The sequence below is a fragment of the Musca autumnalis genome, unplaced genomic scaffold (assembly GCF_047663935.1).
Source record: "Musca autumnalis isolate F117 unplaced genomic scaffold, ASM4766393v1 scaffold_3, whole genome shotgun sequence".
Lineage (NCBI taxonomy): Eukaryota > Metazoa > Arthropoda > Insecta > Diptera > Muscidae > Musca > Musca autumnalis.
In genome coordinates, this window is record NW_027411866.1 from 213,296,229 (window position 1) to 213,312,925 (window position 16,697).

Consider the following 16,697-nt stretch of genomic DNA (forward strand, 5'->3'; position numbering starts at 1 on the left):
TTTTTTCAATAATCTTTTTTTTAAAAGTTTTTTTCAATAATCGTATATTTTTAAAAAATAGTTTTTCAATAATATTGGTTTTTTTAAAAAAATATTTTGAATAATAGTGAAAATTTAAAAAAAAATTTCAATAATCTTGAAAATTTTAAAAATAATCGTGTTAAAAAAATCGATAATTGTATATTTTTTAAAAAATAGTTTTTCAATAATATTGCATTTTTTAAAAAAGTATATTTTCAATAATCGTGGATTTTTTTAAAAACTATTTTTTCAATAATCGTGGATTTTATGAAAAATATGTTTTTAATAATCGTGATTTTTTTTTAAATATTTTTTTTTTTCAATAATCGTATATTTTTTAATAAATAGTTTTTCAATAATCGTATATTTTTTAATAAATAAATCAATAATATTGGTTTTTAAAAAAAAAATTCAATAATATTGGTTTAAAAAAAAATTCAATAATCGCGGATATTTAAAAAAAAAATTCAATAATCGTGAAAATTTTAAAAATAATCGTGTTTAAAAAAATCAATAATTGTATATTTTTAAAAAATAGTTTTTCAATAATATTGGATTTTTTAAAAAAGTATATTTTCAATAATCGTGGATTTTTTAAAAATATTGTTTTAGTAGTCGTGGATTTTTAAAAAATATTGTTTTAGTAGTCGTGGATTTTTAAAAAATACTTTTTTAATAATCGTCAATTGTTTTAAAACTATTTTTTCAGTAATCGTGGATTTTATAAAAAATATGTTTTCAATAATCGTGGCTTTTTTAAAAAAATATATTTTCAGTAATCGTGGCTTTTTTAAAAAAATATATTTTCAGTAATCGTGGATTTTTTAAAAAAATATATTTTCAATAATCGTGGATTTTTTAAAAAAATATATTTTAAATAATCGTGGATTTTTTAAACAAATATATTTTCAATAATCGTGGATTTTTTAAAAAAATATATTTTCAATAATCGTGGATTTTTTTAAAAAAAATATATTTTCAATAATCGTGGGTTTTTTAAAAAAATATATTTTCAATAATCGTGGATTTTTTAAAAAAATATATTTTCAATAATCGTGGATTTTAAAAAAAAAAATTATTTTCAATAATCGTGGATTTTTTAAAAAAATATATTTTCACTAATCGTGGATTTTTAAAAAAAATATATTTTCAATAATCGTGGATTTTTTAAAAAAATATATTTTCAATAATCGTGGATTCTTTAAAATCAATCGTGTGAGAAAAAAACAATAATCGTTTTTTTTAGACAGATAAAATTATAAGCGGTCAAATTAGGTCTGGTAGTTGCAGAGAAATTCAAGGTCAAAGATAAACTTTTGAGTTTTTTTTTAATATTTTCATCCAAATATGAGTGTTTTTGTGATTTTTGTATCTTCCTATATATGAAAGATGGTCAAAAACAAATAAATAAAATAAACAATTATAAAAAAACTAAAAAAATCAAAAAAAAAAATTTAATTTAAAAAAAACTTACAATTTTTTTTTCAGAAATTAAAAAAAATACTCTTTGGATTTTTATAAAACTTAGCTGTAATTCACATAGGAAACGGTATGGAAAAACACACATTTTTACCCATGTAATTTCAATAAATTTGAAAAAGTGTTAAACGGACGGATCGGGACAGCTACAAACGTGTATATGGGCTGAAAGAGAAGACTCTCTGGCATCTTTCTGTGAAAACAGAACATTGTTCCATGTTGTCCCACTAAATTTGTAATTTCATAAAATTTAGTACCACAGAAAAAATAAAATAGCTCATGTTGTGTAAACGCTACGGTAATTTACACAAACGATTTTTAAAGACCACACTCCTACCTACCTTACAAAGGAACAACGAACACAATATCTGTTAAAGGTTTCGAGAAATAGCTACTTCTTTCTCCAGAAATTTCCAAAAATTACGTATTTCCCAAAAAATGGGGAAAATGTTTGTCTATAGAGGCACCCCACGCCCACACCTTCCAATATTTTGACATAATTTTTTTTTTTTTTTGTTTCCTTAGTTTCAATATGTTTACTATCGAATCCCATATAGAAATTAAAGGCATAAGTTGAATATACGGACTGGATTCGGATCGATGATAAAAAAAAAATTCGATTTAAAGGAAAATTTTGTTCGCGTTAGCCGATATTTGTTCCTGTTCATAGGAGAAAGTCTTAAATCCCCGGCCGAAGGCCGGCTATATATGAAAAATTTCGATTTAAACTAAACTTATCGTCAAAACCAAGGGAATTTTTTAACTTTCGGAGCCTATATCTCGGGAAGTATGGACTTCCTGCCCATGATATATATATTGGCGTGATCAGCACTGCAAGCCCTACCTTTGATAAAAATTTCAGATCGAACCGAATCCAGTCCAAACATTCATCCTGGTCCAAATTAAATATCTTTGACAAAACAAACTTTTGATATTTGGACGGGAAAATCCATTTCTGAACCACCACTGAACCAAAGTGGCAACAGGACACCAAGCTGCAATTTTGAAATTTTGTATGAAAGGAACCTGATGAAGTGGATCGATATGGTTCATGTTCGAACCTAATCTATATCTGGAAGAAATATTACAATGTGCAAAGTTTTGACCAAATCAAGGTAACTTTAATGCTAACAAATATCTTCAGAACCTCAACAAAGGGTCAACATTTTCTCCTTCCCTAACCACTGTTCTCCATTTACGTATCTAAAAAAGAACTTTTTTTTGGAGAGTGAAAAATACAACAGCTTGATTTTCATGCGCCTGTGAGCGGCTAAAAATAGAATTTTAAAGGCAAATGCAATTTTCAGTCAACACAAAAAATGCACGCACGCTTTTATTTGATTTGCGCTATTTTTGTAGATGTAGCTTTGCTTCACTTTGTGTACTCTTCTACTCACCTTGTCCGATGGTATGGTACGCGATTTCTGCGTAATCACGGTCGGAGTTACAATACTGGCCGCCCCACCACTGCCGCTGCTGCCAACACCACCACCATTATTGCCACATCCAACCCCAGCCACATTACCTTGGCCATTGCCGCCGCCTATTGCATTCACAACACCTGCTGCAGCCGACACGGAATTAGAGCTGGCCGATGAACAACAAGATGAGGACGACGAAGAGCAAACCGAAACATCAGTGGTGTGACGTTTGATGCTGCACGGGGTGCAAGAAGAGCTATTTTGAGAATTTATTGAGGTGGCGGCAGTGCAAGGAGCTGACATTGACGTAGATGGCCTTGCAAATTGCAAATGTTGTTGTTGTTGCTGCTGCTGTTGTTGTTGTTGATGATGATGGTGCTGATGTGAATGTTGATGCGAATGTTGCTGATTGGGATTATGATGATGATGATGTTGCGAATATGTGTTGGCCGAAGACGACGACGATGAAGCTGTCGAAGAATTATGGTGTTGATGATGTTGTTGTTGTTGCTGCTGACTCATATAAGACGTATTGCTTCCCCCAGCAGTATTTGAATATTGCGGCTGCTGATGATGAGGATAATGAACAGCCACCGCTGCTGCCGTAGAACCAGAGGCCGACACCGATGGTGATGACGAAGTTGAGGAAGATGGTGTCAACAGTGAATGAGTTGATTGATTTTTATTATTTTGATGATAACGCTGCTCCTGCTGGCTGTTGTTGTTGCTGTAATTATGATTGCTGGCCATTTGATGAATGTTGGTACCACTATTGGAACCCGTCGAAGAAGATGTGGAATGCGAACGTTTGCCAATGTTCGGATTTTGGTTTGTGGTAGTAGTGGTTGTAGTTGTTGTTGTTTGCGTATAGGGATTATGATGGGGACCAGCGCCAGCGCTGACCACTATGGCTGTGGTGGTGTGCTGATGGTGATGATGATGTTGACGAGATGTTGGATGTTGTTGATGTTGCAGTGGTTGATGCTGTAGTGGACCCGTTGGTGATGTCGGTGTATCAATGGAGGAAGTTGTCGACATTCTGTCGTCGTCGTCGTCGATTTGGCGTTTGTTGTGTCGGGGGGTTGGCAAACGAAGTTGTTACAACACGCGGCAGAGAGACACCAACACCACAAACAAACACTTTATTGGTGATATAAACCGTGGGTATCTCTCTATTTGAGCACTTTTGTTATCACTTTTTTTAGAATAAAACTTTTTTTTAAAAAATGTTTTATTTTTTTCTTCAATTTACATAAAATTGAATAAAACACATATCCTGGAAGAAGAAAAAAGAAAAAAGTTGCAATTTAGTAACATTTTATTATGAAAGGTATACTTCTCGTGGTTGTTGTGTTGTTGTTGCAATTGCCCATAACAATGTGGATTCTAATAAGATAATACGTAAAAACTCAGGTGTTTACATTAGGGGTGTCTTTTTACTTACTAAATGTTGCTGAAACCTTTTTTCAGCAACTTTTCCTTTTTACAACTGTCAAAATTTGCAGCATTAGTAATAATTATTACTATGTAATTAGGTTTGTCCTTTTACGTACTGAACTTTACTGAACATTGTTTCTTCAGTAATGTTTAGCAACATTTCAATTATACAATTGTCAAAACTTTACTGAAGAAAAAATGTTCAGCAAAGTCAAGGACATAAATACAACAAGATAAGACATTTCTTTTGCTATCATTCTTCAGTGAATGCCTTTTGAATTAAACATAATGTTATGTTACGATATGGTGATATAACATTTTTTTCCTTTATACATTTTTACGTATTTAACCGAATTTACCCATCCAATTGACATGGAATTATTCTTGAATAGATCCTTGAATTCATAAGTTTCGTTTCTGATACCATTACATGAAATGTTCCTTCTTGGTTGCGATTTTGAATTAACTGCAACCTGTTAAGGGTAATGTTTATATACATAGTTTCGTAAACATTTTTTTGTTGCATGCATTTTGTCAGGTCTTTATTACTTTATGTCTTTGGCAAAGTTCAGTACGTAAAAAGACAAACCAATTATCCCGTAAAAAGACACAGCTATTAGGTGTGTCTTTTTACGTGATAATTTGTAATACAGTCGGACCTCGATTATCCGTGATGGTCGGGACCGAAGGCATTACGGATAATCGATTTTCCCGGATAATGGAGGCAACGCTTTCATGCAGTTTTTGAACATATTTTTGAGTAAAAATGGCATAATATTGTACAATAATACGAAAATCTGCAATTTTTATTGAATTTGATACGGTAATCTACCAAATTTTAGAAGGATACGTAATATCATCATCATCATCAGATGCATCTGAATTCTCCCTTTGTTCCACTTTGTCCCATGGTTTTTGTGATACCATAAATACACAAATTGTGTAATACTGGAGAATTTGCAGTTTTCCTTTGTTTACCGTTTGTTTGCTTAATCAAATTAATTGGAAAGTGTGTTTTTACTCCCGGGCAATGAAGTTTATAACGAAAAATAGAATAAATAGAAAAAAGTCCAATATTTCTTTTCTATCACGGATAATGGAGGTTCCCGGATAATCGATTCACGGATAATCGAGGTTCAACTGTAATTATTACGAAATGTTACTAAATGCTGTCTTTTTACACAAAAGTTCAGTAAAAGAGAGCGAAGTGAGAGAACAATTTTGACAGTTGTTTGCTGAAAAATTGCTAAAAGTTGCTGAAAGAAATTTTCCCAGCAACATTTAGCAAGTTTGATCAGCTGTTTCTTAATCATCTGCTGATGGTCAGCTGCGAAATGTTTATCTTATTTTTGTAGAAAAATACTATAAATATTACGATTCAGCTATATTTATTGATTATTTTATTAATATATGAATAATTTTTTATTTATTTTGCTTTAAATTGAAGAACTTTTTCATTGCTTTGGAGTTAGTTTTTCTTTCATGCATTTGCAATGTTTTTGTTTTGGTTATCAACTGTTATCTTGCTAAAGTTTAATAAATGCTGTCTTTTTACTTTTTTTTCTCTATTTTCGTATCATAGAGTAAAATCTCTCTTACTCTCTGAAAAGAAGTTACTGAATAATTATTACTGAAAAAGTAAAAAAGACACAGCTATTGTAACACCATTATCTACCAAGTAGGCTCTCTCACTATTTTTTCACAAACTCTTTTTCTCTCAGTATCTCTGCCATTGATTTGGCAAACAAACGTCATTGGCAAAATAGACAGCCAGTGATGCCAATTCAGCGTTTTTTATTACTAAATTTATCCTATGAGTTACAAAAAAGTGTCAATTTTAGTAGCGGAGATGACACACTATACACAAAACAATGCATATTGCTCGTATACCCGAGCGCAGTGGTTCAGAATCGTTTTTTCTTGGTCAAAACTTTGTAACTTTTGAAGGGAAATAGATATTATCACAATTTTTTTGTTCGACAGATAACACAATCTGTAGTGCGATTCTCTAACTCATTTTTTGAGTTACCGACAATTGTCGGTAAAATTAAAATGCTTAAAATTTCGGTAATTACCGATGTTTTTCGGTAAGTTAGCGACGAATAAAAAGCAGTCGTAAAGTTCTACCTATAGCAAGAGTGTTGTCAGCTTTTACATGAACTTTTCATTCATAATTTAGCGTTTTAATGTTACCGATTTTTGTCGGTAACTCAAAAAATGAGTTAGAGAATCGCACTACAGAGGTTTCCGATGTACCAAATACGATCAAATTCTGTCTAGTAGTCAAATTCTATTGAGGTCAAAGTTAAAATTTCATATTTTGCATAAAAATATAATCGTTTTTGAGTTTGTCATACGTTCCAATCTATTAGAAAAGGTCAAACACCAATAAACAATCTATAAGGGCGAAACCTATAGCTCTGCGTGTTGCGTGTGCGTTCAAAAATACAAAAACAAAATACATGTATTTCAAATTGAAAACAACAACAAATACATGTATTTTGTTTTTGTACTTTTGAACGCACACGCAATACGCAGAGCTATAGGTTTCGCCCTAAAAATACAAAAAAAATGTAAACAGATTTAATTTTTTTATTTGATGATGGCGATAATCATCATCGAAAGAGAAAATTAACAAAATTTCGAAAATGTTCGGAAAAAATGCGCACGATAACACAAAATTTAGGAAAAGTTCAGTTTAGGACCTGCTCTCGAATCGCTTTGACTTTTGTTGTAGCAACTTATATTCACCCCGTACGACGGTACAAGTTTCATCAGGGACAAGTCCATACTTCCGGAAAAAATAGCCTGAAAGATGCAAAAACCCCTATGACACCTTGTGTAGTGGTTGGAGCGTAAGATAACTCTCGAACGGATCTGCCGTTTTGGTCCAAAATGTGGCGTTCGTTATATTTTGTCCAAACTTTATTTAAGTTCGAAGATAAGCCATATCAGTCCACTCCTTCACGATAATTCTTGATGGTCCATACTTTACACATCCCAATATATCTACCAAATATATATCAGGTTCGAATATGGACTATATTTGTCCACTCCTTCGGTTACTTCCCCAGAATATTTTGGATATGTTCACTTTAAGAACTGCTGTGGAATCACTTTGATTTTTGTTGTAGCAACTTTCATTCGCTGCCTCAATTACGACGGTAAAAGCCTTTTCAGGGGCAAGTCCATACTTCTTGAGAAAACAGCCCAATAGGTGTAAAAACCCTCTATGGCACCATGTAGTGGCTGGAGAGCGCGACAAATCTCGAACCAAATTCTGAATTGATCCACACTTTGCATTCCGTAATATTTCTTCGAATATTAGATGAAATTCGAAGGTGGTGCTTGTAGATCCACTCCTTCCGGTACCTCCCCCACAAAAATTCGAAAATATTAGCTAAGATAGTACGTGCGATATCTCATAAACAGAGCAACCCGGTTAAGGGTCTGCGCGAGGATCCTGTTTACAGCGATATCATATAACGCCCCATTTAAAGTACGCGTTATTCTAATATATTTTAAATGTATTAGTCCCATTTGACAACTGAATCGGTTGTAACTTTGTATTTTGTGTTTTCAGACGCTAAGAAACATTTCTACCATAAATTGTTAATAAAGGTCCGCGTTTTGATATAGCCCCCATAGGACGATATCTCCCGATTTTTGGTATTTTGAAGGTTTTGGCCTTATTATCACACCGAGATGGCTGAAACTTGGTAATTAGTCTTCGTTGGGGGGTATAAAACGTTTTGTAGGTATAGGTCCACGCCATCATATAGCCCCCATAGAACTGTACCTTCCGATTTTAGGTATTTTGAAGGTTGTGGCCACATTAATCCACCGAAATGGCTGAAATTTGTGATGGAGGGTATAAAAAGTTCGGCCCGACCGAACTTAATGCTTTTCCTACTTGTTAATTGTTATTATTGATTTGCTTATTCTTTCAAATTTGAAAGCCAGCCAGTATTTTTTTAAATTTTTAATCAAATTCGAGTCTTTTTTGATTCCTACGACAACCTACTATACATCGTTTTAAAGGTGATATTTTCTACTTTCAGTAGTTTTACTTTTGATATACCCTTATAGATGCGAAAATATTTGCTTTGAAATAAAACGTGGACTTTTTCTCCAAATTTTTTTTGCCCATTCCGACCCCTGAATATTATCCGACCATCACCAAAATCAACAGGCTTCTTCCCCTCCGGAACCCTCATCAACACCCAAAATTTGGTGACGATCCGATCAAAATTACGACCTGTAGCGTGATTACAAGGTTTAGATGGACAGACGGACACACATAGCCAGATCGACTCAGCTTGTCGAGACATTCATTTTGGTATATATAAGTATGGGTCTACGACCATTATTTCGATGCCTTACAAACTTTTTGGCCAAAACCAACTTATAGTACCCTCCCCACATAGTGGTGTAGGGTACAAAAACATAGTTTTCCGTTTTGGTAGTTTTTCAGAAAAGCGTTTTTTAAATCGCACAATTGGCACCACCGTTACTTCAACCACCATTCTAATCCTGTCAGAAAATGGAATCCACACACAAATATTTGTTTATTTTTTGCTCTTACAAATTTTCTCAAATGAATTCTTCTCTCCTTTCTCTCTTTCACTGTGATTCTCATCTACAAGAAAACCTAACTTTTCGTTATCCTTTTTCAAAACATACCGACAAAAATTTTCCCAATTTGTTGTCATGTGCCGTTGAGTTTGTTGTTGTAATAACAGGCGTTTTTTGCACAAATTCTTAAATTTTATATGAATTCTCCCTTTGTTCCACTTTATTAAAGGACTGGCAAACATTAACGACATACATAACTACGTAAGGACATACAAATATGCGTGAATATTAGCAATGGAGGAGGCAATGTAATTGAGGGTATTTCTTCTGCATGCCACCGTATTTATTGACACAAGCAAAACACAAACAAATGCTGTCAATATCCATGAGTATCAAACCAACCAACGAAATGGTGAACATTTCGTTTTTGATTGCACTTGGGTGAGCTATTAAACGTCATTTGCAAATATCATCCGTCAAGACCCACCCCAGTTGTTTAATTTATTTGTTAATTGTGTCGATTTTTCTTACACTCAAAATAAAAAAGAAACATTTGGAATAAAAGATGGTGAAAAGGAGACGACTCCGTAAAATGTGTCGAATATGAGGTTTAAACGCATTTTACACTTGCACTTAAAACAGGTGTTTTGGGATTTTACGTAATTTTTTTGACAGATATTGTATGGAATTGACAACTTAAATGATGCATGTTTTCTAAAACATATTAAGTGTAAAATGCGTTTTATGCATGCTGTATTTATGATGCTATTTGAAACATATTTCATTCAGCTAATGTCTATTTTTGCCACTTTGAATAGATTTCTTTATTCGGGTGTACCCTATTCGAAATCAACAAAATGTTTACAATATTCTAAAATTAGTTTTAAGAGATTTTCATTTTATTGGCTACAAACATATCAAGGTCAAGGTTGAATATACAGCAAATAGAATTCACAAAAAGGTAAACAAGACAAAAAACAGCAAAAATATTATTTCAGAAAGTGCTAAGTAATCTTAAGTAGGGCAATAATATATCCATTATTAATATGCAATTAAAAATATATTTACTTTGAGACTTTCACAACAGAGTATTTTGTCAGTATCAAGGCATATTCATATAAGGTAGAAGTGACAATCAGCTGTATTCTTACTTTTTTTGTAAATTTAGTTTTCAAAATGTAATAGGGTCTACTCATGAAATTTGAAACTCCGGAATCTGCTACCATAACATACTGCTTTTCATCCTAAACGGTTAATAAAAATGACCTACGAGAGTTATGAATGCTTTATATTTACATTTTGCTTCAAGTTTGTTCTATTCTAGAGGATTTTCAAAATGCATTTATGTTTATCCTGAAAAAAATTTTGGAACGACCCTATTACTCAATATTTTCTTTGACATTTAAGCTCTGTTCCAGAACTAAAAAGTTTTTACAATTTTTACCACTTTTACACATTTTGCGTTCCCGTACACAAAATTTATATGAAAATCGTTTACGACTTTTACAACTTTTACGACTTTTACCACTTTATAAAGTACGGGAACAGGCCATTAATTTTCAATAACAACAATGTTGTTTTTGTAAATTTGTTAGTTGTTGTAATTCATGCATATACCTTATAATAAATATACCTTGGTCAGTATTAATTGCAAGCTAATAAAAAAGCTTTGTTCCTTTACGTTAAAGTTTTGCCAGTTTTACCATTTTTAACTCGGAAAGCGTTCCTTAACCCCAAAAAGTAGTAAAACTTGAAGCAAAATTTAAGAGAGAGTATGCCAAAATGGCTTTCTCTTTTACTACTTTCTGGTCGACAAATTTCGTTGTGTAAAAAGTGGAAAATCTGTCAAACTGTTGATTTGACATTTACAATTACGGCAAAAGAAAAAAATACAAATCCCACTGTTAAAGAGAAATAAAATAAATAAAAAAATTAAACCAGTGAAATAAAAAAATTACAAATAGTGAAATTTATTTTGTTTATTGTTATTGTTTTAGGCAGCCATGTTTGTTTTTTTGACATTGCTGCCAGATCTACTATTTTTTCGTTCCTTTACTTTTGTGCAAAACTTGTTACGTGAGAGCAATTTTGACAGATTTCTCTTTTGCTTCGTTTACTATTAAAAAAGTAAAGGAACAAAGCTATTATTGTTGTTGTTTTTTACAACATCAAAGAAAGCAACCCGATGACTATGCCATTTGCAAACAAACAAAAAGGAATGCAAAAAGGTAAGGCGCAAAAGTCAAAGGTGGGGCATTATTCTTTTTGCTCTTCTCTATGTTTATATTGACAGTAAGGTTGTTGTTTTTGTTGGGGAATTTTGTTTTGCTGCTATTATTATTATTGTTTTAATCTTTGCAAGATAAAAATAAATTAATTTGATTTGAACAGCTTATCAAGTTTTCTAATAAGAATTTGTATTTTCTAATATATTTGTTTTGTGATAAAATTACAAGTGGAAGAGAAAGAGAGAGAGTAGTGTGAGTTAGATTGAGGGGTGTTATTTATGTTTTTATCGTAAGTGATGCTAACTTGCGACGATGTACGAATTTAATGAACTTAAAGGAATTCGGCAGAGAAAATTAAGTACAAAAACACAATACAAATGGACAATGGGTGTAAATTATTAAGTTAACTCATGCAACTTTGTGACCTTAATTCTGCTGACACAAACAAATAATTTTATATTTTTGTTGTTTGTTAACACTCTTTGGTTTAGCACATGTTTTTGTGGAATATTAACAGAGGTAAATTATTGCCATCCCCCATGTTTTTTAATAAATCGTGGGACAGAGGTAAACAAGAAAGTCTGTGGTTCAATTCCTGGCCCGAACCAGAGTATTTCAGCGATGAAAAAGTTCTGTACAAGTGGTGTCGTAAGACACACCGTTAGGACTAGAGCTGGCAAACCATCGATATTCCCAACATTAGATATTTTCGATATAATAGTTTAAAATATCGATTACTATCGATATTATCGGTAAGCTGTCAACACCATTAATTTGGAGATGAAAATGGCGGAAATGTCAATACTTTTCTTGACATTTTGCACAAGTAGTTCACAGAAATGCAAAGGAGAATAACAAATTGCTTTTATCTTACAAAAATATTAAAAAATACATTTTACCTTTCCGAAAAATATGTACGTGTGACTACGGGCTTATTTTCTCACACACAAAAAACCGAAAAGCAGCGAAATTTCTATTTATTTTAATGAGTTTTGGGTTGGGGTTTTTTGTTCCGATAATATCGATAGGCAAAACTATCAATCGATATTTAATTTTTAAAAAACAATCGATTTTATCGATATTGCCATCGATTTTTTGCCAGCTCTAGTTAGGACTCGGCGATAAAAGTAGATGTCATATCGTTAACCCCTTAGTCCCGGGCCACACGAAGAGTAATTTTACTGAAATTTTGACATGAAAGTAAAAGAAAATGTAAAATAAAACGGTCTGTTTGTTTCTTGAAATTATGCATTTTTCCCAAAAAATACAAAGTTTCATGTCAAAATTACATTGAAATTACTGGCCCGGGACATACGAATCGGCGTGCACTCGTTGATATGAGAGTATATTTTTTTTAAAAACATGTTTACATTTATTTGCTTAAACCACTTAGCGCCGAGAATTTTTTTTTGCGAGTAAATTTAAAATTGTGTATGAAAATTATTGCTCTACTACTTTTTACTATGATAAAATGTTTTCCTTTATGTTATCGACAAAAATAGTAAGAATTAGTAGATTCTTGCAGTACTGGAACAGGCCAATAATAACTTTTTCTCTTACCCTGCGTTTACACATGACAGGATAGTTGAGTACATGTATTGATTGTCACAAACCCAAAACACTCCTAAAATTATAAATGAAAATCATCGATTTCTTTTTGTTTTCCGTGCACTTATTTTGTTTTTATTCATGTTCTTTTGTTTGCAACACATTTCAATAATTATCTCCCTTATTGTTACAAAAATGTCAAAAATTTGTTAACCCCACTGTCTGTGAAAAAATGATGGACTGCTGGAAGACAGCCCACAAATGTATGCATGTATGTGTTAGTAAATCAGAGTTGTATTTGAAGACAAACTGTCTAGTAAAACGAATAGTTTTCCAGTAATCGGGCCGGGTCTTCTTTTAGAAATGCAGAAAACTGTTAAGGGTAGTATAGGTGGTTTTTGATTGAAAAAAAAAAATATAATCTTACTGCATTCCTAATGGGTACTTTACACGATATGTTTTTTACATATGAGTTGTCAGTTTGCATATACATTTTGTATGGAGGAAGTGACAACTCATATGTAAAAAACAAATCCCTACAGTTATATGAATGTAACATTAAATTAAATTTTTATGCCATATTTAAATTTTTCATCAAAAGTCGAAAATTACAAAAAAATCTATTTTTTTGAATTACTTGCATTTTATACCATCCAAATGCTTTGAAATGCATTGGACAAATGTACTTTATGGGCGTGGAATGACAGCTAACAGACAATACTATAACAAATTGCAAAAAACCCACAAAAATATGCGAAAATACGCGAGTTTTACGTCAACTTTGCAACCATTTGTGATGGCGTTTAAACGACCAGTGGCTTTAAGTTGGTTAAACAATACACTATGTAAGAATTAAATAAAAACAAGTAAGAAAGTATCAGTCAGCTGAGCCGACAGAGATATACCCTCAGCCACGTACCCAAAGAAAAAAGTTAACACAATACTTCTGTAGGTTTTTTACATGTTGCAACAAAATTCAAATTGATCCAAGACGAGTGCATTTTTTCCAAACTTTGGGTAGGGTGTACCCGTAGGAGTGATCCGATGTAGTACATATTCGGACCTAATACAAATCTGTAGGAAATATTTTTTTCCTTTATTAGTCTATGGATATTTTCCTTACAGACTATATAATTAAAAATGTTGTTCTTAATTTTTTGAATTTAAATATATTACAATTTTACTTTTCAATTTACAAAGTTTGAGCTAAATCGATTTCTCTCTTAAAGGGTTATTAATTAATAAGATCAGAGAGGAGTTGTTAAACTGTACTTTTGTGTGGTCCCCAAATGACTGGACCGATATATTCCATATTAGAACCCGATCTATGCCTGAAAGTAATACTACCAATAGCAAAGTTTGGCTCAATTCGGTTACTCCCTCCTAGAGTTATCATGCCTACAATCTTGGCGAAAAATTTTGAACCTTTGTGGGGGAGGTACCGGATGGAGTGGACCGATATGGTCTATCTTCGAACTTAAACTAAGTTTGGACAAAATATTGAAAGACCCAAAATTTGAACCAAATATGTTGATCCGTTCGAAAGTTATTGTGCGCTCTAACTACGGCACATGGTATTATATGGGTTGTTTGCCGGGTGCCACCGTGGTGCAATGGTATGCACGCCCGCCTTGCACGCAGAACGTCGGTGGTTCGATTCCCCGGCCAGGCAACATCAAACATTTTTCAACGGTGGCAAAATACCCCTCAGTAATGTTGGCGACATTTCCTGAGTATTTCAGCCTTGAAAAACTTCTCCACAAGTGGTGTCTTAAGACACGCCGTTCGGACTCGGCGATAAACAGTAGGTCCCATATCATTGAGCTAAATATGAATCGGGGTGCACTCATTGATATGAGAGAAGTCTCCCTTGTCCCGTATGGGATGTTGTGGAACAATGTTTTGTTTGTTTTTTATGTTTGCTGATTTCGTGCTGATTTCTGAGGAAGTGTGGACTTGCTCCTGAAAAAAATTATATCGTCGTAATGGGGGTAGTGAATACAAGTGGCTGCAACAAAAATCAAAGCGATTCGAGAGCAGGCCTTAAACTGCACTTAAGCAAAATTGTGTGTGGGAGGTACCCGAAAGAGTGGATCAATAGGGTCCATATTGGAACCTCATCTATGTCTGGTAGAAATGTCACGAGGTGCAAAGTATGGACTAATTCGGTTACTCCCTTCAAGAGTTATCTTGCGGGCAATTTTTCCGAACATTTGTTAACCTTTGGGGGGAGGTACCTGAAGGAGTGGACCGATATGGCCCATCTTCGAACTTAAATCAAATCTGGACAAAATATTTCGATACCCAAAATTTGAACCGAATCGATTGATCCGTTCGAGAGTTATCGTGCGCACCAGACAGACGGACGGACATTGCTAAATCAACTCCAAATTGTCTGAAACACATTTCGTCCAAACATACTTGGGGTCTAAAACCATTATTTCGATGAGGCACATTTTTGGTCGTATCAAAGTGTAAATACCCTCTTTAGCCTAAAGACTGAGGGTATAATAAAACATTATTAAATATTTAATAGGGCACTGGTTGTAGCATTCATCCATCCCTATGATTTAATTATACCCTACACCACTATGTGGGGAGGGTATTATAAGTTGGTTTTGGCAAAAAAGTTTGTAACGCATCGAAATAATGGTCGTAGACCCATACTTATATATACCAAAATGAATGTCTTGACGAGCTGAGTCCGTCTGTCCATCTAAACCTTGTAATCACGCTACAGGTCTTAATTTTAATCCGATCGTCACCAAATTGTGGGTGTTGATGAAGGTCCCGGAGGGGAAGAAGCCTATTGATTTTGGTGATGATCGGATAATATTCAGGAGTCGGAATGGGCAAAAAACTTACTTGGGAAAAAGTCAACATTTTATTTCAAAGGAAATATCTCCGATTCTATATGGGGTATATCAAAAGCAAAACCTACTAATGAAAGTAGAAAATGTCACCTTAGCAACGATTTACCGTAGGTTGTCGTAGTTGGTCAACCAACTTTTCATTTTTGCGATTTTAATAATAATAATGACGAATATCACAGCTTTGGTTGGGGACTTTCCAAAAACAAAATCTGACTATGAAATCCCATCTTTACAATGATGCAAAGTAGGTGGCTAAATAACGGAGATATCGCAATAGTCGGTAATACATCAAATTTTTCCATTTTTTGTAATCACGCTACAAGTCGTAATTGTGATCGGATCGTCACGAAATTTTGGGGTTAATGGGGGTCCTCCAGAGGAAGAAGCCTCTTGATTTTGGTAATAGTTGGATATTATTCAGGGGCCGGAATGTGAAAAAAACGTATTTGGAGAAAAGGCCAACGTTTTATTTCAAAGCGAACATCTCTCTTCTGTAAGAGGTATATCGAAAGCAAAACCTGGCAAGGAAAGTAGCAAATATCACCTTTACAGCGATGTGAAGTATGTTGTCATAGATGGACAAATAACAGAGATATCTCAATAGTGTGTAATGCATCCATTTTTTCCATTTTTTGTGCAATCACACTACAGTAGTGGGATTCTGTAACTCATTTTTGCTGTTATCGATAATTGTCGGTAAAATTAAAATGCTTATAATTTCGATAATTAACGAAAATTTTCGGTAATTTAACGATGAATAAAAAGTAGTCGCTAGCCTCTACCGACAAAAACAGTGATGACAACTTTTCTTTATGTTTTTAGTCATAATTTTGCGATTTAATTTTACCGATTTTTGTCGGTAACAGCAAAAATGAGTTACAGAATCCCACTACAGGTCGGAATATTGATTGGGTCCTCACGAAATTTTGGGGGTTGAGAATGAATCCTATTGATGTTTGGCGTACATCCCACCTTTTCATTTTTATACCCTCAGCCTTTAGGCTAGAAAGGGTATACATATACACTTTCATACGGGCAAAATGTGCCTCATCGTAATAATGGTTATAGACCCCAAGTATGTTTGGACGAAATGTGTTTCAGACAATTTGGAGTTG

General features: G+C 33.4%; 1 protein-coding gene across 2 annotated transcripts in view; it reads right to left on the minus strand.

Annotated features, from left to right (window-relative positions):
• UBL3 (ubiquitin like 3) overlaps nucleotides 1-16,697 on the minus strand; it is a 462,821-nt gene that overhangs the window by 438,749 nt on the left and 7,375 nt on the right. Inside the window, exons 2-3 of one of the 2 annotated variants that reach the window (XM_073976565.1) lie at nucleotides 3,062-4,197; nucleotides 2,898-3,025 (exon numbers count right to left, since the gene is read on the minus strand). In XM_073976565.1, coding sequence (XP_073832666.1) covers nucleotides 2,898-3,025; nucleotides 3,062-3,959 — 1,026 coding nt within the window. In that variant the 5' untranslated portion in view covers nucleotides 3,960-4,197. Of the gene's footprint in view, nucleotides 1-2,897; nucleotides 4,198-16,697 lie in introns of both variants that reach the window. The other variant, XM_073976564.1, reaches the window with a different exon arrangement.